A 25844-nucleotide genomic window follows, 5' to 3' on the forward strand; every position below is an offset into this window, starting at 1 on the left:
ATTTAGATTTCTGACCTGATCACCAGAGGAGATAGAGGTATTGTAATGTTGTGTTTAAAGTGTTGTTTAAAATAAACATTTGAAGTATTACCAATTTTGTCATCCCTTTTGTTGTTTCTTCATTTTATAATATACTAAAAGCTGCACAAAATGGAAGTACCCTGGGAATTCCCAGCCTCTGAGAGGCCGTGTTTCATGGTGTGATTATATACGTCTAAAACTAAGCAAATATAGATAATAAAAATGACATTTTCCATTTTAACTGATGAAAGCTAAAGGTGCATACCTGATTTCACTATTGGGAGATAAACACATAATCACTGTAATGTGAGTAAAACTATTACTTTAAAACCTTTAAAGGGAATCGGATCTATTTTCCTACTGTTTCTGAGTCCTCAGTAACCCTCCAAGTGTGTTTGTATTCACTAGGAAGGGACATTTCTGTGGAATTAATCAAATAGAGAATTCAATGTTACTTGCAAATAACTTTGGCCATGTTCCATTGGGAACTTTCTAGTCTGAAATTTCATCTATCCTGGGAAAAGACCCACATGTTCCAAATCATCAGTCCTTTCTCTACTTACTGGTGAAGACAATATAGCAAAAGTGCTATACACAGAATTAGTAACAATGTATATTCACCAAGGCACTCTGCTGGGAACTTTATGCCTGAAATAAGAGAAGGCAAAATGTGTGATAATAACAGTTCAAATGTAGTAAATGCAAACCAGCATCAAAGATGCAGTAAGGGCCGACCCCGTGGCTCACTCAGCTGAGTGCGGCGCTGGGAGCGTGGGTTCGGATCCTATATAGGGATGGCCGGTGAGCTCACTGGCTGAGCGTGGTGCGGGTGACACCAAGCCAAGTGTTGTGATTCCCTTACCGGTCACCAAAAAAAAAAAAAAAAAAAAGATGCAGTAAAAAGCATTGTAATAATTAACTGGTCTTCTGATTTTGCTAAAATTAAAAAAAAAAAATTCTAGGCAGGAGAATTAGAAAATATTCACAGTTCCTGATATATTTCAGTAAACCCAAAGATGACAAACCCCATTTTCTAAGGAAGATCAGTGCTCCTGCTTTTGTTAACAATGAAAAATTGTTCAGGAAAAATAAGTTCTAGTGGTGCACAGCAGTGCCAGGCATCTCTAATTTACAATAATTTATTGTATGCTCTCAAATGGATAGAAGAGAGGAGCTCAAATGTTCTCATCACAAAGAAATCATAAATTTATAAATTAAAATTATAAATTATAATTATTTTTGATGATGAATATGCTAATTACACTGATTTGATCATCACACATGGTATACATGTATTGAAATATAACTCTGTAAACCATAAGTATGTACAATGTTTCATTGAAAAAATAATTCCTTAAAAAAAACCCTTTCGGTAGGTATATGTTTTGTTCCTTAATGGTTTTCCTAAATTCACAAAATCATCAGAATACTTATCCTGTCCTTGGCTTTATTAGTTTTTCAGTCTATAAGGTGCTGCTGCCATTATTCATGCTCTGTACACACTAGTTTAGCTGTAAAGCCTGAAGAAGCCTATAGTTGTTTTCTACCATTAGTGGTTTTACATCTGGGCAATTGCTCAGCAGTAGACACAAGGACCTAGCATTTGAACTGAATTCTGCCTGCTGAGGAGTTTTATTAGGTCAGCCTGGTGTGGGACATTTATATGGAGATGTCAAGGAGCCTAAAACTAACAAAAAACAGAGATTTTGGAGTAATCAGAATTATTTGGGATGGTTGAAGCCACAGGTAAAGAAAGAGTGTACGGTACAGGAAGACCTTAGAAAATGACAATGTACTTGATTATTAATGTCTATTTAAGTTTGGGTAAAAAAGATTGTTGTTCTGTCCATCAAACTCTGCCTCTGGAATTCTCCAGCAAGATAGTAAGTGAGGATCAGACAGTAAAAGCCCTAGCGACAGTTCATAGTTAGATCCTTAAGATGAAACCATCCTATTTCAACACATATCATATTCTTATTGAATTCCACATTGGCTCATGATGAAGACCAGACGTTTTTCACAGTCTGGCTGCTGGCTTGATGCATTTTTTTAAGCAAAACACACAAGAACTGCCATCGTGAATACAAGCATAATTTCCTAAATTGGATTTTTGCTTAAGAAAATGTAAGTTACTTCAACTGCTTGATTCACATTGTACTGAGGCTTTATCATCTAATAACAAAAATTTTGCTTTTCTGTACATGAATCATTTGCTTATTCACAGGACCAAACCAAAATGACAACTGCTCAGTTTGATTGTCAGTACTGCACAGCATCTCTTCTTGGGAAGAAGTATGTACTAAAGGATGACAATCCATACTGTGTTTCGTGTTATAATCATATCTTTTCTAACTATTGCGAGAAGTGCAAAGAACCAATTGAATCAGATTCCAAGGTAGGTCTCACCTCAATTCACAGAATTCGTGCAAATGAGCAGCAGATAAATGACTTTTAACACTCTTTCTCTCTGACTGGATATAAGGATCTTAAAAGTTACCAGCAATCACGTTTCAGCCACTATGCTTAGCACTATGAAATGTAACATGTGCTTTAACCCTCTCGTGATCTAATAAGGTGGTTTAGGATGCTAAAAATTAAAGAGATTAAGCTATTTGCCCAAAATTACACAGCTAAAATATCGAGTTATTTCTGGAATGACAATGGTATAAATAAATACATAAATATTTGAGGATGTAAAGATTCAAAATCTGTGTTTTCTGACTTAAAAATCAGCCCAATTTTCACTGAACCCCATTACGCCCTGATACCTCTCACACATACCACCCCTTCCTCCTACAATGATTCTTTTTTCTTTCTTTCTTTCTTTCTTTTTCTTCCTTCCTTCCTTCCTTCCTTCTTTCCTTTCTTTTTCTTTCTTTCTTTTTTTGCTTTACTTAGGTTTTTGCGGTTTTTAAAAAATTTATTTTGTTAAGTCTCAAAGAGTAATAGGATATTGCAAACTAAAAATAAAACGTCATTTCATGAAAAACCTGTTTTGCAGTTTATAACAGGAAGGTAGAGAAAATTTGAAGAAATAGTGGAGAGTCAGTTTCTTTTCCAGGGACCTTTAGTGACCCACCAAGAAAGCCCCAGGCTTGAGATTGTAATCACCCCAGAGAGTCTCTTCTCTATGGGTAACAGTATCAATAACAACTTTCCCTCAAGCTACTAGCACAGCCTATTGGCACTAGAGTCCCAAGAGTGTTCAGTTTTGTCTTATTAAATGGCCTGTTTTGTCACAAACACATTTAATTAACTTTTATTTACTATCTTGAAGGATCTTTGTTACAAAGACCGGCACTGGCATGAAGGATGCTTCAAGTGCACCAAATGTAATCACTCTTTGGTGGAAAAGCCTTTTGCTGCCAAGGATGAGCGCCTGCTGTGCACGGAGTGCTATTCTAACGAGTGCTCCTCTAAGTGCTTCCACTGCAAGAGGACCATCATGCCTGGTAAGATCTCAAGGGAGCTCTGCTCTCCAAAGGGCTGCAGTCCTTCTCACTAAGTGCCAGCAGCTCACAAAACCCAGGTTTTGAAAACGACATCTTTCTTGCTCTCTCTTGATCTCATTTAGTGTGCTTTAGAAAAAAACAAATTGTTCACTCATCATTACTGAGGGGACGGGGGGGGGGGGGGGGTGCTGGCCGGTAAGGGGATACGAACCGTTGACCTTAGTGTTACAACACTACGCTCTAACCAACTGAGCTAAGCAGCCAGCCCAAGTTCATTATTTTTGAACAGGTAAATTACAATGTTCTGTGTATTTTTATAAAGTCTAATTCACAGAAACATTTTGAACCTGAATCTGAACCACAGAATAAACAGAAAATTTATACCAATAACACTACCTTAAATGCCCGGTCCTAGGCATAACTGATGACATCAGAAAGAATGACGCATCGTAGGAGATTGGGCCATCATTTTGTAGCTCCACGCAAACTGGTTTGAGGGTCAGTTATCATTATTCTCTCATAGAGAAAATGAAGGTCCATATAAATCATTCTACTTTTGGCAAGCACTCATTCTTATAACAGATGATCCCAACTTACTATGGTTCGACTCTGACGGTGTGAAAGTGACTCACAGTCAGTAGAAACTACTTCAAGTAGCCAAGCAACCATTCTGTTTTTCACTTTTAGCACAGTATTCAATGAAATATATATGTGATATTCAACACTTCACTATAAAATAGGCTTTGTGTTAGATGATTTACCCACCTGTAGGCTAATGTAAGTGTTCTGAGCATATTTAAGGTAGTCCAGGCTAAGTGATGATGTTTGGTAGGTTAGGTGTATTAAATGCATTTTAACTCAACAATATTTTCAGCTTATAATGGATTTATCAGGATGTAACCTCACTGTAAGTTGAGGAGCATCTGTATTTTGATCCTCTTCTCAATCCCTGTGAACAGCAGCATGGAAACATGATTCTCTCTCTCTCTCTCTCTCTCTCTCTCTCTCATTTTCTTATTATGGATTCAAAGAATTCCTAAGGGGCTATAACTGCACAACATAAATCTCAGGAGCTGCCCAGGCATTCCTAATCTCCCCGTAATGATTATTATAGCCCAATTTATCTAAAGCACATGCAGCCATTTGGAGTCTCCACTTAAAGTACTTTGCCATCTCCAAATTGTAGCTTATGCAGAGTATGAGGTTTCAGTGACAGAGTGATTTGCTGTTATCACAGCTGAACTCCAGTAACCTTTTCTTCCCCAGATGAATGTTTCTGAAACTGACAAAATGCTATTTTTCTAAAGAAAAAAAAAAAAGAAAAAAAATTAGTTTATCACCTTAACTTGAAAATATATGTATTTTAATTTGATCTATATTTGCTTAAATAAAATAAGATTACGCTTGACTTCTACTAACACGTTCTTACTTTTGGAGTACAGGTTCTCGCAAAATGGAATTTAAGGGAAACTACTGGCATGAAACCTGCTTCGTGTGTGAGCATTGCCGACAACCAATAGGAGCAAAGCCTCTGATCTCCAAAGACAGTGGCAATTATTGTGTGCCATGTTTTGAGAAGGAGTTTGCTCCTTACTGTAACTTCTGTAAGAAGGTAATTATCTAAAGGGGGTGAAGCTCGTGGAGCCTTTCAGACGGCTGCTTTTTAGCTGAGCCCTATATTTGGAATTAACTGATACTATCGTGTTATGTCTGTTTTGAACTCCAACATGTCCAGAACCTCTAGCCGTCACAGTAGGAGTAGCAATCTATTTCCTCAGCCATATAATTCCACCCAGAACATGAATTTAGTATTCCATACAACTGAAGCAATTTGATAGTCCAGTTCCATTCACTGCCTTTATACAGATTTCATGCATTCTGGGAGAGGTCCCTCTTTGAATGCAGAGTTTTTCTTAGAAAATAACTTTTGTTCTATTCAGTGTTAACCATTTCAGAGAAATAAGAATTTGCCTCAGAGTGACTAAGGGAACCGATTTAAACAAGATGTTTAACTCCTCACATTATGTCCCATCAACACAAATGCGCTTTTGGCTGGAAGCTTCTGTATTTCCTATGAGTAGATCAGTAGGTTCAAAAGAGTGACAAGATCATGAGGGAAATTCAGTAGACATAAGGACAGAAAGACGACTAAGAGCTGCAAGTTCCTTCACTTCCAGTTCTGGGATATCATCTAGGGTCTTCTGACTTGGTTTCCCAATCAAAACACATTTTTTAATAGGAAAACAGCCATTTTTTTGAATAAAGTTTGTCCAATTCTTTTTCGTCCTCTAAGCTTTTATGTGAAAAAGGGGCTCATATCTATCACCTTGACGAAGCCTGTCTGTCTTCCATAAAATATATATTGATGTTCTCGAAGAAATTTTTAACCTGTGAGACATCATAAAATTAAAATGACACTATAAATTGTGATGAGAAAGCTGAATCATGAAAACACATTGGATAAGTATGGTGGTTTCTAAACATTTTTGATCTATGGGCAACTTTGGAGATCTCTTAAGAACATTTGTGTGTTTGCATCTGGACAGCTGGAAGTCTATCACATTCTACCGATGCATAAACACACATGCACACACGTGCACATATACAGTTATTTTCTACATGTATTAACTATATACCATTTAAGGGGGCATCAATACACTTTGCTAAGTTATAATTATTAAGTTACACTATAATGAAGGCTGTTAATTACAACTGATAGTAACATAACATGAAATCATCTTATACCCAGAGACCTCCATTACTCTACCAGGTACTGACTTAGAAAATGACTTTACAAGCAGTAGTCAGACCCTATGACCCTGTGACATATACAGCTCCAAAGAATTACCAGAATCAATGACATGCATTTAAAAACAGATGCTAGAAATAAAATTGGTAGATTTATCTCACTATTTTGAGAGACAACTAAGTTGGCCAATTTTAGGCTTCATTTCATAAAGACTTTGAATAAAATAATGAGACTTCTGAATTATCTTAAAATCATTTATTGGACACAATATAAAGTTTCTTTTAATGCTATGAAGATTCAAGAGGGTAACTTCTTTAGTACATCAGTGCTGAGCAGTATCTGAGCCAAAGCACTGCTATTTCCCAGGTTACAGGAACCTGTGACTGTATTTAGGATATTATTTGAAGTCATCAAAAATTTATGAAATGTTTACATGGGGTAGTAGACAGATCATCATATGCCAGATTATTTTCTATTTAATTTTTAAAGCCACAAATTCTTAAAGGAAAACTGGATATAAATGCTTTTGATCTGGATAATCCAAGCTAAAGAAAAAAATTTTTTCAACCCAAACCAAAAAAAAGAAAAGCAAAAACTAGTTGACAACCAGGACCTTAGAATTTTTCCATAGATTTAATTTTGTTACACTAAAATTTATTTTCTACTAAAGAGCAAGTGACCTCAAACTGCCAAGTGCTTTGAATTCAAACTCCTCAGGGTTCAAATAGAGTTAAATGTATTCTTCGATTCTTCCTCTGTCATCTGCTAAGCGCAAAATCATTATTACCTCCACTTTGCCAGAGAAGAAACTTGGTCTAAATGCTGGGATCAATGGACGGCAAAAAACCCAGCTTAGATATTAGACTTTATCTTAGCCTACCTATCTCTTCAAAGGAGTATAATCACAAGCAAACTATTTTTAATGTCCCAGAGTTTCTGCTCCCTGATTAAACTGTCTTTGGTGTATGCATCAAGTTTTATTTTTCAAGTTTCAAATCTTTTAAGCATTGCGCTAATCATTTGACCAAACAAATCAAAGGAATCATGAATTCTGCTATGCGTGCTGTAAGGCATTTGAAGTCAGTAAGGGGTATTTTAAATTGCTTTACTTCATGCACATCATTATGCTTCCCATTTACTTATTCAGAATAGTACAATTCTTTCATCTAGGAAAAATAACTTTTATGTCAAATATCTTTAATTTCTAAGATATTTGTTGTAGAATTAAAAATATCTTTAGAATAATTTTTTCTAAAGCCTATATCATAGACAATATTTTTGAGTTTGTCAACAATAAAATGACTTAAAACAGTCTCTATATTTTCTATGTCTAGTAAATTTGAACACAAAGATTACAGGAACCATCTCAGATATCATGTTGTTTCTGTCATTATAAGACATTTACAAGAACATATCCAAGGTTCCTCAGCAACTCCATGAGCCCAATAACCATGGATTTGAAAGTTAATGCAACTTAAAAATAGTTGCACAAAACAAGTTGCCCAATATTTATCCATCTTATTCTAAAGAAAGATTTCTTAGCCTTTTTAAAAGTAGAATCCATGGATTAAACTGGTTCAGAAAAAATGTCTTATGGAGAAGTAATAGCATCTCTGGAAAAACCCTACCAATGTTCATTACTTTGATTCTTGAAGCTCACAGCACTCCATTTGTGCTAGGTACAATATTGGAATTGCTTTCCGAAGATTTTTTTTTTTCCTTTGGTGTTTATTCATTCATTTAACAAGGACTTACCAACTGCTTATCCATGCAAAGTACCTTGACCTAATATTATATTCACAGTTAAGCACACAGGTTGTGGAGTTTTCAATGCATGGCCAGCTCTCTCTGGCCATGACAAGTAACTTAACCACCCTAACCCTCACCTTTAAAGGGGGATAGTAGTCTCTACCATGTAGGGGCGTTGAGAATATTCAGAAGGGGTTATCCCTTTCCACAATGCTGAGGACTGAAAAAACACTTAAGAAATGTTAGCATTATTAGCAAATGATGGTGCTTACCAATTCCATTGAGGATTGCTCCTGCCGGGTATACTTAGACCTGGTGTGAAGCTTCAGGATAACCTAGAGTTTTTCAGCATCCTGGAAGGTTATATATGAATATAAGAACATAGTATAGAAAATATAACAGCTCTAATGGCAGATCTTTGAAAACCAAAATAAGAAAAGTCAGAGAACAATGAGGAAGTGAATCAAGAACTGCTTTTCTTTTTTTTCTTCATCTTCCTGAATCCAACATGGCCCTACCTCTTCTCTGCTCCATTGTAGGAGAAAATTTAGAACAATTTTTCATTTCTTGTCAGTTCTATTTAATCCCTATTGCCTTTGACTTCTCATATTGATTTATTTTTTTTAAATCACAGAAGTTTTTAAGGAAAAAGACAACCTAACACAAGGTAATAGGCCCAGTGCACCAGTGCACCTGTCGTGGACACAGAAGAGAATCGTGAAATGGTCTGAACTGTAATGTCTCCCACAGTCATTGCTTTTTTTGTGATCTTTGGCAGGTGATAACTTCAGGTGGGATAACATTTCATGACCAGCTGTGGCATAAAGAGTGTTTTCTGTGTAGTGGCTGTAGGAAAGAGCTCTGTGAAGAAGAGTTTATGTCCAGAGATGATTATCCGTTCTGCTTGGACTGCTACAACCATCTTTGTGCCAAAAAGTGTGCAGCCTGTACCAAACCCATTACCGGTAAGTTCTTCAGCTCAATATGGTCCTACCATGAGACAGTTATGATTATGTAAAATGCTATCTAATTAATTTAGGAAATGCAAGTAAAAACTGGACATCTTTCATTTATGTTTTCTTTTGAGATAACACAAGTGGGTGCCCATATATAAGCATAAATATTACATAGATCCTTCATGGAAAGTACAGAGTATAATTTGAGTGGCAATACTGTGTAAAGAGTAATTAAATACTAAACCAAACAGCACTGATGCTAAGCAAAGTAACAGTTAAGGAAAGAAGAGAATAAGATGAGCTGAAGGGTAAGAGACAACCTTAACAAGGAGACCTGATCTGAGCCTCATTAAGTATTTGAGGGGGAGGAAGGAGTACTAATAAGTCAGAATTCTGCTTGATTCCAAATAAGGGCCAAGCAGACTTAATATACGAAAGGTTTTAATTAAATGCAAGTATTGTATAGAACATTTGAAGCTGTAATAATTAGGGCAGCACAGGTCAGGAATTAATCAAGCTTTATTTTAAGACACTTCTAACAAATATATTATTCTCTTTTCTCTCTATTCACTTGCAATGGGTTTTTAATTATGAATAGGTGAAAGAAAACAAGATACCATTTTACTGAAGAGACAAAACATATGTGACATAATTTGAGAATAAAATAAATGATAAATCAATTCATGTTAAATAGGTTTTCAAGATACACACACACACACACACACACACACACACACATACACACACACACGTATTTTCCCCAGAGATACTTCTAAAATGCTAATCCTATAATAAAAGAACTGAAGCTAGCATGACACTTGAGAAAACCAGCAGCTATTCTTTTCTGGCAATTTATAGTCACTTAATAATATGGCAGAACTGTATTTCTATTCTCCATTTGTAGTATTTTCACATCATATTGCATTTTTTAGTTGTTTATGTAACATAGAATTAAAGATTTTTTTCTCTTTCCTTCTCCTCGTTCTTCAAATACATAACAAAATAAAAGTTGCATCTTCATACATCTTCCAACCGAAAGAAAGAGTTTGCCTGCAAACCCCAACTTGGCAGGCTTTCACTGACTTGCAAGAGGAGGAAGGGAGTCACCTGGACAAACAGCATGTTTTTCGGAATTTCACACTGGCCCATGGGCTACATCTGGCCAGCAGGCAGGTTATGTTTAGCCTGAACATGTTTGGAAACAACTAATATGAAATCCTCCTCTGCAGCCAAAAGTCGATGAAGAGCCTGCCAGAGTGCACAGGCTGCCTTCACATTCCCCAGAGGGGTCACTGTCATATGGAGATGAGCAGCTGCCCTATTGCATGGGGCATGCCCTCTTGTCCTTTACACTCTGTCTCCATCACTCAGCAATGTCACCTCCTCAGCCCTTGCAAGGACTCGCATTAGCAATCCCAGACCGCTGGGTTCCAGAGCCCGTGCTGTAAACCACTCTGCTCTCCTGCCTTCTACAGCTTTGGCAACTTCTACAGCCAAGAGAACAAAACACCGTCTCCACCAATTTTAGTTAGAAAATGGAACTTCCAGAAATGCAACAGTACCTGGAGCTCCAAAATCTCCTTAGTAAAACCTGCAATCACAGTCAATTTATTCTACAACACTTTTCTTGAATTGGGCCAGGAAAAAAAAGGGGCTTCAAAGAGGAAATGAGAAAATTAAACAATTCAGAGTGGTTTTCAAAGCTCTCTGGGGAAACAAATGGCTAATACTGACCTACAAAAGGCCTACACAAACCCTGAACTTGAGTTTCAATTCTGATCAATCACAGGTTTATGTGTTTGATCAATTTGTTTTGATAGATTGTTTCAAATCAAACACTGAGCCCACCCTTTTAAATGTAGATGGAAAAACAACTTTGTTCCGCTCAAAAACTTGAGGATGATCAGGAACAAAAGATCTCACCCTAAAGTAATCCAAACACAGTTTTACATATTTAATTTAGGATAGTCATTCTGAAGGGAACTTCTAATAATTACCTTAATCTTTTGGTTTTGTGATTGAGACACCAGAGATGGAATGCCTGCAAAACCTTCCAACTCACTTTAATATTTCTTGACCTGATTTCTCAATATACATGGGCCCTGCATTAGTGTGTCTTTAACATTGAGCTATTTGAACAAATGTACCATAGGAAATTGTGATGCCACTACATATTTATCTTCAGAAAGTTGAGCTTTCACGTGAACGTTATGTCTCCTTAATAAGCTATGTGGTCTTGGTCAGAGGATACAAAATTTCAGAAACAGGAGAAATGAATTCAGGAGATCTATTATACAACATAGTGACTATGGCTAATAAAAACATATCGTATACATGAAAATTGCTAAGAAAGTAGATTTTAAATGCTCTCACCACAACAAAACGATAAGCGCATGAGGTAATGAATATGTTAATTGGCTTGATTTAACCATTCCACAATGTATACATATATCAAAATATCATGTTATATACCATGTATACAATTTTTATTTATCAACTAAAAATTAACTAATTATTTTTTAAAAAGAAGCTAGTTATGCTAAAATGTTTTCAAAATACTATTTTATATTAACTAAATCTATGTATACATAGCTAGGTATAATTTTTTGAATCCATTACAATGAACTTCCTTCATTTGAACAAACTCCAGGTGTAACTACAATTTTTTCTTCTCCTCTAAGATGGGATTAACCTCTCAAACTACCCAAAATAAATGCAGCAGGTTAATGGAGTAGAAAGTGTTCTGGCCTGGGGAGTAAAAAGACCTTGGTCTTGCCTCTGCCCCGACTACTGTATGACCATGACCGTGACCATGTGTAAACAACTCATCTCCAGAGGTCCTTACTAGCCTTATTTGCAAACTGAGGAGTTGAAGAAGATCACATATTAGCTTTCTTCTATCTCTGTTTATTTTGAGAAGAAGGAATTTCAAACACTGTGGTTTCTTCAGAGAGAATTGCTAATGTTCGTGGTTATGTTCTTTACAAAAGATGAAGTCAAACTTAACGTGGCGAGGCAAAGAGCATAGGCTCTGAAGCCAGACGGCATGGGCTGGAATCCCAGATCTGCCACTTACAAGCTGGGTGACCTTGAGCAAGTGGTTGAATGTCTCTGTTCCTCAATTTTTGTCTGCAAAGTGGGGAATGATGCTAACATCTATCCCATGAAGGTGAGGTGAGGGCTACATGAGGTAATACATGTGAAGAGCTTAGCATAGTGAGTGGCACATATTCAAGTGCTCAACTAACGCCAGCTTTTATTCTACTGACTTCTCAGGAACAAATGAAGCAGATAAAACAGTCACCAGAGACCTGTTTCCTGGAAATGACCTTCATGACCTAAGGGAGTAAACATACTCAAATTTGGGAACAATTTGCAAACATCTTACATGTTGGGGCAGGCATTTCTTAAAATCCTGCTGCCAGCTGCTTCTATTTTTTCTTCTTTATGAAATTCTAGAATTACTTTTACATTTGCCACTTGTACAAGGCTTTCTAATAAAATTTTAAAAACTGATGAGTATCAAAAAGCTAGACATGTAATAATTAGTTTTATGAATAGAGATGATTTATGTATATATAAAACATTACTCTTGCTGTCAGCTTATTAATGTTTTGAATAACAAGGGAATTAATTGCTACACTGTTGATGTACTTTTATTAGGAAATAATGATGATAGCATCATAAAAAAGAAAGCTATAAATTTAATCAAGGAAAGTAGAAGATTTTGATGCAAATTTCTCTATGAACTACTAAATTTCTAAAATTTATTTATTGAATTGAAACGTAATTGATTATACATATTTATGAGATACAGAGTTGACTATCAGCACTTTTGTACAGTATGTGATGATCAGATCAACGTTATTAGCATGTTCATCATCACAAATAGTAATTACCCTTTGCGTCCCTTACCCAGTTACTCCCTAACCCCCTCCCCCTCTCCCTTTCCCACCTCCAGTAACTATAGTTCTATTCTCTTCTTTCAAAAGAACTACCAAATTGTATGTAACGACATCAAATAAGGATTTTAGTACAGAAACAAAAGTTCATTATCATACTTTGAGAGAATTTATTTGAAATAGACTGCTTATTCACCCTTTTTTGCTTCACTGTCCCAAATGGAGTATTTGGAAATTGTATGTGAATCAGCACAAGAACTATTTTAACCTGATAAATGGGTGATAAGCAAACCACAGGAAGTCCACAGCACTAAGATCACTTGGAGAAAACCTGTCAAATAAGTAAAGAGACAAGCCTAGGCATCCCAACCCCTCTCAATCCCTAGACTTTTTCTCATTTTCTATAACTCTTCAAAATCAATTTCTTGAACTACACCCTATTAATCGTATTAGGGAGACAGATCAGAGCCTTTGTGAAGACTCAAATTCTACTACTTTTTTAGGAACACTGTGGCTCAAGTGAGTCCCAGGTTACAGTGGAGAGGACTGACAAGGCACTTCTTAGAAACTAATCACCGGACAGTGTGGCCTCAGCCACCAGAGTGATCAGATTCACAGTTATTTGTTGCAACCCTAGGTTGAAGTTGTCTCTGGGCAAGGTAGTAAGGTCATCACATTAGGATAGCTGTATGATCGTCTGGATGAAATTCTCTACTTGGGCTTTCTAGAAATTGTGTTCCAAACCACAATATGACCCTGGGACTTATCCTAAGTAAAACAGAGCATGAAAAAGTGAAGGAAGAAAAGAAAACCACAATTCATTAAAACATTAGATACCAGGCGAAGATGTGTACATTTATTTCATTTTATCTTCATTTTGCTGCTAAGAAAACTTATAGTCACACAGAGAAAGGTGAAAAATATTTATACTTATATATCTCTGACTTCAAAACCTATACCCCCTTCCCACTGCACTACAATGTATTTCCTTATCTGTCTTAGAAAATCCTTATCTGCTTCCAAAAATATGTGGTTTGTATATACAGATTCTATCAACTTCTGTAGATTATGACAGAATTTGGCTGGAAATCTGGTTGGATCACATACGGGGAACCTGCCAATGGCTGACATTCCCAGCTGGACATAGGGCTGAGGAGCAGCATTGTTTTGTGGGTTACCTACCTCTACATTGTCTTACTCACTGCCGTATCTCCAACCCCTAGAAGAGTACCTGATAGAACGGTCAATCTAGTCATTGAAAGAATAGATCACTCTTTTTCTCCAATTCCTTTGCAGGTCAACGAGGTGCCAAGTTTATCTGCTTTCAAGACCACCAGTGGCACAGTGAATGTTTTAACTGTGGGAAGTGCTCCATCTCCTTGGTGGGTGAAGGCTTCCTGACCCAAAACAAGGAAATCTTCTGCCGCAAATGTGGCTCCGGGGTGGACACTGATATCTAGAGGGAGAAAATTCTTCCCAACCTGAAATCCACTTTGCCTTTGTCTCACTAAATGCAGAACTCAGCTGAAGTAGTACTTTTGAGTGAAATTTTAGAAAGTATTAATGTAGAGTTTATAGCAGAAGAGTTTTTCACACATTCTGATTGAAGTGTACGGGCGTACTTCAAAAAGTTCATGGAAGGATTCGTATTATGTTTCAATTCATTTTTCCATGAAGCTTTTCAAGTACCCTCATATTATAAGGGCACCAAGTAAAGCACAGTCTAACAGAAATGAATATATATACTAAATCAAAAATTGCTCCTCTCCTTGCAAAATACTGCACTCTGCTGTTAGAAACATAGGAAAATATCTCTTCATAATCAAGTATATGACCTATCTGTGGGAGTGGTGGGTGTTATTACTGAAGAATGATGTTTTTCAAAATTGCAGAGTAAAAGAAAAACTGAGATCAAATTGAAAGATATACATGAGACTAAAGTTTGCATTCTTAGGTAGCTACTTATATATAATGTGATAGATTGGCTATGAGTGGTAGAAGAACCAAACTGATCATGGAAAATGGATTAGCAATCATCACATTTAAGAATTGTGTCATTGTTTAATAATTCTTTCATTTTTCTCACATACTATAGAATTGAAAACAAAAGCTGTGACATGCCCTTCACCCACTGCTTCCACAGCTTGTTGGTTCCTGTGTTTAATCAATGAAATCTGAGACTTGTGGACACAATGGCTCTCATATTTACCTAGGTGTAAAGGGGGTCATTTCTACCTAGGTATGGGCAGAGTATAGGTTTCAACACACTTCGTATTAAATGTATTTTCAAAGCCTACAATGATTTTTCTAAATGCTTACAGATTCCATAAAGTAAAAGTCTTTCTTTCAAGTGGAGCTAACCAGGATAATCATTGTCCCCAAAGGCAAACCTGTAAAGTAAATAGATCATTAAACCATCACTTGTGGAAATGAGTTTTAGGGAAGGGATTGAGTGTTGGAACATGACTTTCATCCAGATATCTAAAGACATAACAGAATGCATAATTAGCTCCAAGCCTCATGCATTTTGCCTTCTAACATTACATAGATGATTAATGGGCAGACATAAAAGTAGGCTTTAAAGAAATCTAGTAATAATAAGAACTGAATGAGAGTAATTCACTGCCGATAATTCAGGACCTGCAAAGCAGCAAAATAGAGTAATATGGGATGTAGATGAATCCTCCTCACTTTTCCTCCCACCTGCACCACCCACCTTACCTCAAGCCACCCATACCCAGAGCTTCAATCTGTTGCATGACCAGGAGGTGCACTCCTAGCCCTAAGCAGCCATTCTACAAATCAGTGTTTACTGGTCATAAAGGAAGTAACAGCCTTAGTGAAAAGTCTGTCACCATATGTTTATCTTTATACCAGACATCAGCTGGTGATGACCTACCTAGCTGCCCTGGACAACATTTTCCACATTATTTGGAACAAATGGAAAGCAACCTCCGCTCTCCATGGCCAGTTGTCACACCTGGTTATGGCGTCTCTCAGTTGAGTTGAGGAAGCTCAAGAGAAGAAACCCAGAAATATATAACCCATTTGTAAGTGTCTACTCTCAGATTACTGCATAGCATTACAGGTTCTCAATGAAATCTAATTATAGGCTATGGCTGATTACAATGATTAAAATAGCATCACAGGAGATTCAAATTAAAATTGTTATGGAGACAATTTTTGAAATAGTTTAAAATGCAAGGACATTCAGAGATGTTAACAATCATAGACACTAATAAAAGGTCAGGCTACACAGTCTATTTGAAAACTACCATTGTATTTGAGCACAAACAATGTCAAGGTATTTTGTCATCTTCACGTTGTAAAATGCAAGCGAAACTATCAATATTTTTCTTTCCTTATATGATATTGCACTGTAAAACTAAATATGTCAATGGTTCTACGATCTAGAAAAATAATAGTGCATTACATATATAGAAAACCAAGCCATTTGAAGTCTAAATACGTACACAACATCTAATATTTTCTTTCTATTAACTAATTATAGATCAATACACAACATATAATGTATTCTTAAACAACTGGTAACGTTTAGGCATTTTGCTGTGTTGGAGGGTGAGTGTGTACATGATCAGGCTTGCATTCAATCTTTAAAATGAAAATCCACAGAATCTTTTTCTAGACAGGTTTTTTTTTATGCTTTGATAAGTATAGTTAAGTATACAGTATTCTTTCACATATAAATAGTTCTATATTTAGAAGGTGGCTTAGTCATCAAACACATATTAAACATCCGCTATGCCCAAAGTTAAGAATTCACGCTGGTGTGGTTCTGGGGTGGTGGGAGGGTGGATGAAGTCATGGCAGTGTGGAAGTGGCAGATGCAGAGATCCTTCTCCAGAGCTTCGACAGAGCGTCACTGTAGACATAGCACACATGCAAAACAATGAAGAAAGAAGATCTGCTTAGACTGACACACAAAGAAAAATGTAAAAACCATAGGTATATTTATATAGTAAAGAAAAAAGCTCTCTTAACTGACCTATCCAAAGATGGAACAGGCTGCCTCAGGAAGCAGTGGGCTCCCAGTGATTCAAGGATGACATCTGCACAGGCCGAAGTAGTTAGAAGCAAACCCTGTGTGCTAATAACAACCAGATGGTGCAGAAGTAGCAGAGAGACAGTGCCAAAGAGCAGGAAGAAATTAGATTGTTAGAAGAGAAAGGGTCAGAGGAAGGGAGAATATTAATTCTTAGGATAATAGCTTTATGTATATCAGGCCACAGAAAGTTACCAACTGTTCTTAAGTAGAGGAGAAAAAGCATTATGACAGTGTTTGAGGAAAACTATGCTAATGATCTGTGTGGAATAGAACTGAAGACACCAAGGGTCCAAGGGTTAGGTTTGTAACCAGTAATATGTCTGGTTAGTGGCTACAGGAGAGAAAAGAGAGAAGCAAAAGCTAAAGCAGGCCCTGAGCTATATTCGTTGATATCGGTGAGTGTACGAGTCAACTAATCAAACATTTTACATTGTCATGCTGGGGATTAAAGATAACAAAAAGAAAAGAAAAAATTGTTGTGCTTCAATGATAATGGGTAGGATGACCAAGTGTTCGATTTTCACTGAAAATCATAATATTGTATTGTATTGGGACAAACTGGCTCCAACAGTTAAGTGAAATGTGGATGTGCTACATTCACGTGTTCAAAACTTACGTAGTCACTATTACTTTTAAAAAAGAAACATTATGTTGTACACTGGCAGGCAAGATGGACCAACCATTATGAAAACAGTTTTATTTTCTTAAATAAGAAAATGATTGTTACAGTATGTTTTAGATATATTTAATTAAGCACATAAATTATGCTTAATACATTTATAGATAGAAGTTTATTATTGCAATAATAGTTGTTTTTTGTTTGTTGTATAAACTGTAGTTTTCAGAAGTTTCTTGTACTGAATAAATCTGCATTTTATATCGTATGTATTTCTCAAATTCTTTTTAGAGACTTATTTTTTAGCTTAACCATGTAGTAAACAGAATAGGTATGGAATAACTTCTGTAGTGACTCTACTTTCATTACATAATGGAACATGATGACTCTTATCTTCTTGTCCCATCCATTTATATAACACCCAAATTATCTATATATTTAGATATTTCAGAGCATTGAAAGAAAAATAACATAACTGAATTCTGTCTGGCCCAAACAGAATGCCTCTCCTGTTAAAGTAGAATAACCATGTCGATAATCTTTCTCACAGTGATCAAATGTTAAAATATTCTAAAAGAACAATTTTATTTCTAATTATTATTTCTGTGATTCTGAAAATATTTTATCAGAAATAGTCCACTTCAATTGGATTTTCCTGCCTGGACTCAGATAGTCTTTTGCTAATTTCTTATTTTTAAATTGGAGAAATTGTTAAAATTCTTGGTAAACTCATTTATTTTATCTAAAGCAAATTTTGTGTCTGTAACACAAACTTTTATGAAATTTTAAGTAATCCACACTATACGCATCAGTTATTTTTTCTGCAGAATTACCTTAGGTGCTGAATTCATTTAATGTTGGAACATGGTCCACAAAGAAATATTTGGAAGAACACCTCTCACCAAATATTTTTAGTTAATTTTTTAAAATCATATGGTTTTGAAAGGTGGTGAAATTCTTATAGATACTCAAAATATAAACTTTATATCTTGGAGTAGTGCTTCAACAAAGACTCATATCACTGGAAACTATAGTTGCTAGATAGTACCTTTATCCTGAACCTCTTCCCCCAGGAGCAGTAAACCTTACATCTTCATCATCCTACCAGAAACATTTCAAGTGTCAGATGGAGTCACCATAAAGAAATGTTTGGGAATTTTGAGGTCCTTTTTCCAGGGAGAGATAATGGAGACCTATCGAGACTTGGGAAAACATGTCACAAGGACAGATTTGGCCTTACAATTCTCAAAGGATACCAAGGAGAGAGGATATTCAGAAGTTTTCATTTGAACCATCCAACTCACGAGAACTTGGAAATGAGTCTATTCACTCAGTCATCCAAGTCGCTTCTTAGATGGTCCCAAAAATGTATCATCGAAAGTGACTTAGAGAAGTTTTTTATCAGAATTATAACCGTTCTGAATTTTCCTGGCTGGCCAGATACCCTGTTGAATATGAAGGTGAAGGAGTTATTTCTCAAATTGGAAATCAAAAAGAAGGAAAAAGAAACAGAAGAAATTCCTGCTCAAAGTTTGAGTCTATAAAAGAAACAACAGGGTTTATGTGTATTTGGAATGACTGGATTGAATATCTCTGTGGGTGAGAAAGGGATCAGCTCACTGTGATGGAATTATGATCCATGTCACAGAGGAGCAAATAGTATTGAGGTCAAATAGTTTCCCACGAATGGTAATAAACTTATGGAGAGGATGTCCATAAAGGGCTTTCTGAATGAGGAACATTAATGAGCTCAACAGATGTCCATTCAGTGACTCAAACAGTGACACTAAATGCTATTTCCACCACACACAGAAACAAAAATCAAGTTTGGTACTTGTGTGAGTCCACACACTGAATCCCCAGAGCTTATTCTTTCTTTAAAAACATGATGACCCACCTATCCCTGGTTTGTCTCCATAGCATCCCTGATGAGCTGTTTATGTGAGAGCTCCAACCCAAGCTCCCAAACAGGAATTTAATAAAGGAGTATGGACAGAGAAAAAATGGAGGAAAAAGTGATGATAAGACAAATTGGCATTGCTGAAAAATATTGTTGGATTTTAAAAATGTTTGCTTTCATAATAGAAATTGCCCAAAGGTACAAGGCATTCATAGGTAGCAACATAAATGGACAACAAAAGGAAAAGTTTGACAGCATTTTGGCCTTGAGAATGACAATTTAGTATCAGTCTCCTCCCCTCAGTGGAAATTGCTCTGTCAGATGCTACCAACAGATATTTAGTCACCAAAGTCGATCTCTTTTCATTTTTCCACTTTCTATGCTTCTGTGAGGTATTTGCTATTGTTGGACTTCCTTGTTTCTTCTAATCTTTCAATGTCGCCCATGATACCAGTCTCTCCTATGTCTCCTAAATCTCTGCCTCCCTCACTGGTACGCCATCCTCTGTCAATTTCTTAAAAACTAGCACTCCTAAATATTCTCAAGCTTCTTGCTCTATATTTTCTCTGTTGGTGAACTCATCTAATATCATGATTCAGCTACCTTCTCTGTAGCTAAGTCCCAAATCTATGTCACCTGACTTGAACTCTCTTCTGAGTTTCAAATCCAAGTTTCTCACTGCCTTTTGGACATCTGCAACTCAATGTCATGCAGTCAGCTAATAATAACCTTATTATCCTTTCAACAAATTTCACTTATCTTCCTATGTTCCTCATCTTGGTTAATGCATTATCCAAACAGAGCTCTTAGAATTCAAGCCTTGAGCATATGAAAATTAGCCATTAGGGAAATTCAAATTATCACAACAGTGACATTCCATTTCTCACAAACTAGAACGTCTATAATAAGTCAGACAGACAGTAACAAGTGCTGTTAAGGATTTAGAGAAACAGGAGCCTTCATATATTGCTGACAGAAATGCAAAATGGCACTGCCACTTTGGAAAACCATTTGGCAGTTTCTCAATAAGCTAAACATAAAACTACCATAAACCCCAGCAATTGCACTCCTAGATATCTACCCAAGAGAAATAAAAACATATGTCCACACAAATGTTCATAGCAGCATAGTTTATAACAGCCCCAAACTAGAATAACCCAAGTATCTAATTGATGAATGGATAAACAAAGTGTGATGATATTCAGCCATAAAAAGGAATGAAGTACTGATACATGTTACAATATGAACTTTGAAAATGTTATGCTAAGAGAAAGAAGCCAGACAATAAAAGCCACACATTGTATGATTCTGTGTGTATGAAATGTCTAGAAATTTATAGAGACAGGAAATAGGTAGTTTCCTGGGTCTGGGGGTGCAAATGACAATTAACTGTAAATGGACATGTGGTATATTTATTGCAGACGGTAGGGTTAAAAATATTACAAAACTGAGTTTTGGTGATGGTCGCACCACTTGGTAAAATTACTAAAAATATTGAATTGTATACTTAAAATGAGTGAATTGTATGATATATACATTATATCTTAATAAAACTAGGTTTTTGAAAAGTCTGTCTTGGCTCTTTCCTCTTCCCAATTTCTTACATCTAAATCTTGTTCTTTAAAAAAAGCCACAATTTTTAAATTTTCCCTTGCAAACTTTTTTAATTTCCACCCAAATACCATTTACTTCAATTTTTCTGTGCTTCTGCCTGTGCTGTTTCATCTGCCTAGAATTCTTCTCCTTGCACCTGCCTGTCAAAATTTTAATAAACCTCTAAAGCCTAGATCAAAGTTATCTTCTATGTGAAAACTTTGCTCATATCCCTTAGCAAAATTTAATCATTTTCTTCAACTTCTTTTATAATTCCATGAGCAGTTTAAACAACTTGGTTTTTATTACATTAGGAATAAGAGGCAACCTAGTTAAAAGATGGTATTTGGAGCCAGAAAAATTGTGTTCAGATCTCAGCTCTGCCTCCTGCTGGTTGTGTGACATTCGGTCAAGTTACTGAACTCTCTGAGCCTTAGTTTCTTAACTTTTAATTGGGAATCCATAAGACAAATCTCAAAAAGCTGCAGTGAATATAAAATAAAATATATGCAAACTGCTTCACATCTACCTAGCACGTATTGAACTTATCATAAAGTTATTAAATGTCAGTTATCTTCATCTTCCCTCCCACGTCCACTCCACCCCTAGATCAAGGGTTTGTCTTTTATAAGCCCAGTGCTTAGAAATGTCTGGCACTTGGTAGACATCCAATAAATACTTACTGAATTAAATTTTTGTTGTGAAGGTATTATTGGTATAATAATATCCTCCATGTTGATTGTCAATAACCATGATTAAATATGTAAATTCTTTTTGCTATTTATCTCAATCGTGTTACATGGAGTTGTCCGTGTGAGAAGCAGCTAGATTGCAAATTAATGCCTTCAATTTCAAGCATCTACTTTGAATATTTGATTTTGATACCACTTCTTCCTCTGTCCATATTCCATTAATCTGTGGAGTATGCCTTTTTCAACCAGCGTTCACATGGGTATCTTAAGACACTTAATTTTCAGGTGCTCTGGGGAATAACTGCCTAAATTTGAAGTTTCCTCTAGGGCCTTCAAAGCAGATTTTGCATGCACCACATAGCTTTTATGTTAAGCCAGACCATCCCAAATATGCCTGCCAAATTTGGAGTTAATCTGTCCAAGTGTTGTATCGTGTGCTTACAGAAGCTAGAAATGTAATTGTATTTACTTTGCTTAAACTGCAAACAGCATTCTTTGTGTCCCTCAAAAGTGCAGACAATTTTACTTTTACCTATTGCTGAGTATGTATAGCTTTGGACATCTTAAATTCTCTTATCATATGATAGCAGCATTCGTGGGTTGCTTCAGTATTTTTTTGTTCCTCCTTGTTAAGCTTCCGCTTTTCTTGACACTTTTACCTCTCCTGTTTCAGTGTTCTCCCTCTCTTAATGTACGTTAATTCCCTCAACATAAATTCAGACGATTCACATAATTACTTTGGATAGAATTCCAGAAAATAAACATGTAGGCATTTTTTAATACATACAAGGATTACCAGGTCCTTACCCAGCATCCACACTTCTGCTGCCCGATGCCTCTATATTAAACTCAATATGTAACTCCTAAAGATGGAAACACAAGTTTACAGCTAGCAAATGTTCAGAGACAGATCTTGACATTGGGAGAAATAAAACACTATGGGTGTTGAAATTTTAGTCTGATTCTCATTCTTAGGTTTTTTGCTTTGTTTTTTAATAAAATCTCTTTCTATCCCTCACAAGAAGTAAGTTTCTAGCTGCCAGAATTAGGCCTTTGCCAGTTTATGAAGAGAGTAATAGCAAAAGCCACAACTTGTTTGATTCCCAAAGGAAAAATTAAGGGCCTCTAGTTGGTGGTCCTAATGTGGAACAATTGTTGAACATTCTCAGCTAATTATCTTCTTTGATAATAATTGTCACCTGAAGGTGAAAGCAACCTCCCCTTCAAATACATATGATGCAAATACAGACAGGTATAGGGGCTTTGTCGTCTCTTTCTTTACTTTCCCACCAAGGACCTCCAAGGTTGAGTGCGTACCATGTCCCCGGTGATGTGGGATGCGCTTGCCTTTATGCTCCACGATGATCTAATAAAGTGATGCTTTTCATTATTCCCATTGTCCCGAGATAAAATAATTGGCTCAAGTCATCACGATACATGTGGGTCTGACTACGGAGACGCTAACGGCATGCTGTGCCGCCCTCTCTGCAGGAAGCCTCGTTCACCATCTCCTCTTTCCTACATGCCCACGTCCTGCTGATGCCGAGTCCTGTGTCAGCTGCTGGACATCTCTTAAGACTGTCTTCTTTTCACTTGCATGGTTCAGGATTTGTCACCTCTCACCTGGACTCTTTAAATTGTCTCCTAGTGAAATATGCTTGTGTGTCACCATGGCTTCATCCTTCTGTCTATTCTACACACTTCCTCTACCAGATAAATATTTATTAGTTAGCACGTGGTCATAACTCTACCTCGCTCAGCAGCCTTTCTTTGCTCTCCATTTGGTCTCCTACCAAATCTGGCCTCATCCTGTCTTCCCAGTCTTCTCTCTCGGTATTCCTTCCCCACTAGAATGTGCATCTTTGAGGATTCAGTCTTTCCTCTGTTCTATTCACCATCACATGTGTGTTACCTAGAACAAAGCCTGGTGCACAGTAGGTGCTCAAGTAAGTGTTGGGTGAAAGAATGAAGAATCTTATGCTTTAGCCAGATCTTATAACTCATCACTCTCAAAATAAATAAATGCTGGATTTTTTTTCAACTTGGTTCTTTTGCTCAAAATAGTCTTCTACCTGCGAGTCTCCCTAGAGACTCCCATCTCCATTTATGCAATTTAATTATCATTAAAACGTATCTATTATTTAAGTGATAACTCTTAAGTCAACCTCTCCAGCTGGAAACATCCTCCCCCTCCTCTGTACTTCATTTATTATAACTCTGGTCTCACACTTATTATTATATTTGCTTTCAATTATAGTTTAGTTTATGAGACCATTGACTCAAACACAGGGCAATGTGTTACTCGGCTTTGTATTTCCAATAATGTTGAGTATAAAATAAGCCTATATAAATGCTCGTTGATTTTTAAAATTGAATTGAGTTACAGTACAAGCCACTTCTGAACTTCTCATAATTAGTAAATATAGATACGCACATAAACAACAACAATGAAAAACAAGAATAACATTAACACTAATTCACATGGATTTAATCCCTCCAGCAACCCTATCAGGTAGGTACTATCATTATCCCATAAGGAAACTGAGACACAAAGAGGTTAAGTTCTCTAAGTTCCCACAGTTAGTACAAGAAAGATCCACAATTTTAAGTGGGAGATTTTATTTTAGAGCCCATGCTCTTAACCTTGGACACAACAACAACCAAAATTGGAAAGGAGAAGTTTTTAAAAGAGCTAAATATGAACACTTTTATCTATATCACATGCCTCTAAGTATTCAAACAGTAAGCAACTGAGCAACTGGATTTATATTGTGAGTGTCTACAATTTTTTAGCAACATTAAGAGAAGTAACGAGGCATGATGAATATTTTTACATTAAAAATAAATGAATGAAATCACTGGAAGAATAAATTTGAGAAACAGTTTGTGGAAAAGTACTTATTTTACTAACATAAAAACATCTTCCAGTGACAGAATGTTTAGAAGTCATTTGTGATAATGCTATTTTTAAAAAAAATAAAGGTATGGTTTATTCTTTGAATTATCCACTAGATGGCAGAAAATTGTTACTGTCCAAAGCCTCATTACTGGATTAGTCCAGGCTCTCTCCTAACCTCCAGAAGTTATGCAAATTGCTTTCACCTCTACCCCTAGCAATGCTGGCCTTTTCACAAATGGCATTTTAAAGCAAGCCACTATTTTTCGGCTGGGAAAGAAAAATCAGAGGTTTTCACAGTAATAAATATTAGGTATCAGCATGCTAATTATATGTTTGTGTTACTCTGCTTTAATAGAGTAAGAACAGATGCACAGACCTGGTAGGAGAAGGGCCCCCATAGAATGATCTATCCAGGTGCCAGATATTACAGTTAAGATAAAAGTCCTCCAGTAGGACAGCTTTCTGTAACTTCTGAGTCACAGTTTCACTTCTCTTAGTGCATTAGGCTCACCTAGGGGCTCCACCCCAGGCCCAGTTCTCTGATGGTGGAGCCCAAACATTGGTATTTTTTCAAGCTTCTTCAGCTGTAAAATAAGAGGATTAGACTAAACAATTCTAGTCTTTTTTCCAACTCTAACATTCTAGGATTAATGTCTAATGTCTAACAGCATACTATTACTATAAGCTCTCTGAGTACAAGAACTAACCCTGTTCTAGATCCTCTACGAGTATAAATTTAGTTAATTCACAACACTGAAAGACCTTGGGGGAATGAGATGAGTTATGCAACCTTGCCCAAGGCTTGTTATTTAAGCTGTAGCTGCTGATCTGGTTGGAAAATTGGCATAGTATATCTGGGAACAGCGATATGGCAAAGATCAACTCTAAAAAAAGAACATTTGGGAGTGCTATTGTTTTTCTGAGTGAAATTGTATTCACTCAAAATACAAAATACCAGTAACCCCTTGCATGTTGAAAAAAAAACAAAAGATCATTTAAAATGCACTTACTGGATTTTTCAGGAAAATTCTAAATGAGGAAACCTTATAAACATCTGTGGACATAGATTTGACTCCAGGGCTCAGAGACTAATAAACATTTAATTCTCTCCTTTCTTTTCAGAGCCTCACTTCTTTCCTGCCACCGAACATATATGTCTCTTGATCCTGCAGAAAGGGCATTGGTAACAACACAAATTAAGTATGGATTCTTCTACACTCAGCTTATCAAGCTGAATTCCCTGGGGCTT

General features: G+C 36.4%; 1 protein-coding gene across 1 annotated transcript; it reads left to right on the forward strand.

The window, feature by feature from the left end:
- The first annotated feature begins 2257 nt into the window (after window positions 1-2257).
- Window positions 2258-14289, forward strand: FHL5 (four and a half LIM domains 5). Its single transcript, XM_063098036.1, has 5 exons — window positions 2258-2416; window positions 3299-3473; window positions 4916-5085; window positions 8750-8936; window positions 14126-14289. Exons 1-5 carry the CDS (start codon window positions 2258-2260, stop codon window positions 14287-14289), a joined length of 855 nt encoding a protein of 284 aa, XP_062954106.1.
- The last annotated feature ends 11555 nt before the right edge of the window (window positions 14290-25844 follow it).

This window comes from Cynocephalus volans, chromosome 5 (assembly GCF_027409185.1).
Source record: "Cynocephalus volans isolate mCynVol1 chromosome 5, mCynVol1.pri, whole genome shotgun sequence".
Classification (NCBI taxonomy): Eukaryota; Metazoa; Chordata; class Mammalia; order Dermoptera; family Cynocephalidae; genus Cynocephalus; species Cynocephalus volans.